At 38.5% G+C, this 3,137-nt stretch overlaps 1 protein-coding gene across 1 annotated transcript; it reads right to left on the reverse strand.

Annotated features, from left to right (window-relative positions):
- Positions 1 to 425: 425 nt before the first annotated feature.
- Positions 426 to 2,113, reverse strand: LOC149546673 (uncharacterized). Its single transcript, XM_089791315.1, has 4 exons — positions 2,001 to 2,113; positions 1,743 to 1,898; positions 986 to 1,645; positions 426 to 870 (listed from the first exon to the last, which is right to left on the reverse strand). Exons 1-4 carry the CDS (start codon positions 2,076 to 2,078, stop codon positions 637 to 639), a joined length of 1,128 nt encoding a protein of 375 aa, XP_089647441.1. The 5' UTR covers positions 2,079 to 2,113; the 3' UTR covers positions 426 to 636.
- Between the last annotated feature and the right edge of the window lie 1,024 nt (positions 2,114 to 3,137).

Here is a 3,137-nt window from a genome sequence, read left to right on the forward strand (position 1 = left end):
TACGGTTCAAATGATATCTATTTTCCTCTATGTTTTCTTGAAACAATGGTGATCTTTAGTATCATAAATATACCCATTATGAATTTGCACCAAAAGATTAATATTTTGGATCTAAGTTATAATTGTGTATCGCTATCTATTAAGAGTTCAATCTAATCGATGCAATTCTAATGGCCAAGATTATTCACTAAATAAAGTTTAGATTAATGATGCCCTATTATTCATTCCTTTAAAAGAAGACCATAATTACATTGACACATCTTGGGTCCTTGAAAACTAACCTTTTAGCGATATTCTTTCTCCCATTAGTAACATTCCTGTTGATCTTTCATGTCTCATACTTGGTCATTATTTTGAATCTTTATCATTAATAAGACATTGCCTAAGTTTTATTAGATTTCATCCACACAAATTGTTTTCAACTATTTTGAAAAATAACATAAATATCTTAACTATATTTGATAATATCCACACAATTGACAAACCTAGCTAGACAACTTGATAAGATTAATCTTCATAGATAAATTAAATATAACATATATTATGGTTCCACTCATACACATAAACATAACATGGGAAGGTGCACACTATAACACTTATTTATAATAGTGACCATAAAAGGACCCAACAATTTACTTAGACAAGATGCTTAAAATTATAGAACATCTTAACAACACTGTGAATGGCAGTGAACATCATCGATTTGCTCGAATCTGAGCCCAAGCAGGGGCTACAATCGAAGAAGTCATCTAGGTTCACAATATCGTGAGGTTCTTCTGTAGGCACCGTGAAATGATAGGTATGATTTGCAGTACAATAACAATCATTGACAGTCAAACTCACCTCGTATGTTTCCCCTGCAGTCAATGGCTAAAAAACAAACAAAAGTGTGCAATGAGTATAAAGTTCTACGACAACTCAGGTTTTGCATTATGAGAAACCAAAACAATAGAAATACTCTCTCGCACAAAATTAATATGCATACCACTGTGAGAGCCCAAACATTGTCACCGGTTAGCGTCATGTTCGGAGCATTATCAACGTTTCCGTTGCCTAATACGGAAGCGTTTCCCACAACCTTCAACACTCCACTGCCCACGGACTGCTCAACAACAAATGTCACCTCCACCTTAGCTGCTGGGGGTGGGCTAGGTGGTGGTGGACTAGGTGGCGGTGGGCTTGGGCTTGGTGGTGGTGGACTAGGTGGCGGTGGGCTCGGACTTGGTGGTGGTGGACTAGGTGGCGGTGGGCTTGGGCTTGGTGGTGGTGGGCTTGGGCTAGGTGGGGGTGGGCTTGGACTTGGTGGAGGAGGGCTTGGGCTGGGTGGGGGTGGGCTCGGGCTAGGTGGGGGTGGGCTTGGACTTGGTGGTGTTGGACTAGGTGGCGGTGGGCTTGAGCTTGGTGGTGGTGGGCTTGGGCTAGGTGGTGGTGGACTAGGCGGTGGAGGGCTTGGGCTGGGTGGTGGTGGGCTCGGGCTTGGAGGGGGTGGGCTTGGAGTTAAGCAAGAGCTACAATGGAAGTAGCCGGTTAAATTTACAGGGTTATTGATTTCATCTTGCAAGTCAAGAATGTAGGGCTCATGTGAGCTACATGTGCAGTTGTCAACTCCTAAATTCAGTACGTACGTTTCTCCTACAGCAAGCATCTATGTAAATATTGAACAAGAAGAGATCGTTAGGTGAGCTATAGATATAATATTCTATGAGGTGAAGAATAGATTAGGAGGAAACAAACAAACGTACCACAGTGAGATTCCAAACATCATCGTACTCCTTCGTCATGATCGTAGCATCAAAAATGATCCCATTGCCCAATTCGGAACTGGTTCCCACAATCTTCAGCACGCTTCCCTCTTCTACAGGTTGCTCAACTATAAAGATCACCTCCTCATCTTTTCCCTGCAAACACAAACGAACAACATATTTTCTTGTTGGGATTACGATCACAAGACTATCTATTATAATCCAAATGGAAGGAGACAGTTCAAATTTCGTATATACCCAAGAGAAGTCAGTAAGAATGCCGAGCAGCAAGACAAATACGAGCGTCGAGCCAAACCTTTTCGGAAAGGCAGCCATGAAAGCAATCAGAAATTGATTTGGGAAATTTTTAAGGGGTGATGAGGTTTATATAGATAGATGGGATGCCAGGTCTGCCTATGAACCACGTTATAATTCACCAGAAGCCGCAACAAAGAGACAAGGAGCAATTTAAAACACATGCTCTCGTAAATAAATATATATTCACCTATATGTTCTCAAGTTATGTACACTACGTCTCTTCCGATTCACGTAGTTTTAACTGTCCTGGTAGATATGGCTGAATACTTCGTTCTAGATTCGAATGACATAACGATTTCACACTCCTTTTTAGCTTTTAGAACGATTTATAATAATATTTTGGGGGAGGTGTTCCGTCATTATCACCTCACCCATGAAAAATGTTCTCAATTAATATCACATGAATATCTAGGTTCTTAGTTTGTTGATGTTAAGCTAGAACCTTATACATGTTTGTGTGTATGTTCTCAATTAATATCACATGAATATCTAGGTTCTTAGTTTGTTGATGTTAAGCTACAATTTTATACATGTTTGTATGTATGTGTGTCTATATATATATGTGTGTGTGTGCGTGCGCGCACGAGCATCTGTGTAAATATATATACATGTATATACTAGCATATATATACATATATACATATATATGTCTATATGTATACATATATACATATATACATATATATTTATATGTGTATATGTATACATATGTATATATACATATATTGGTGTAGGATCATGGTAAACTAAACTATGCTCTTAAGTGGCAATGGAGAATCAACACATCAAGGTTTTGCCAACTTGATGTATAATTCTCAACTTGTTATGAAATTTCTATCAAAAAGTGTTGGAAATAACAATGGGAAACTAAATAATGAGAGGGGGGCAGTGAATCAACATTTCAAAACTTTAACTATTAAAAGGTTCACCATACATCCATCTCATCATATAGCATGTAAACTAAAATAGCTAATTACATCAAAACATGCAAAGCATAAAGTAAATGTAACACATGACACAAGATATTTGGTTACTTAGAAACCCTCCAATGAGAACGTAAAACTGGCATGGGGATGA

This window comes from Cupressus sempervirens, chromosome 7 (genome assembly GCF_028749045.1).
Source record: "Cupressus sempervirens isolate cs-2001-9-10 chromosome 7, ASM2874904v1, whole genome shotgun sequence".
Lineage (NCBI taxonomy): Eukaryota > Viridiplantae > Streptophyta > Pinopsida > Cupressales > Cupressaceae > Cupressus > Cupressus sempervirens.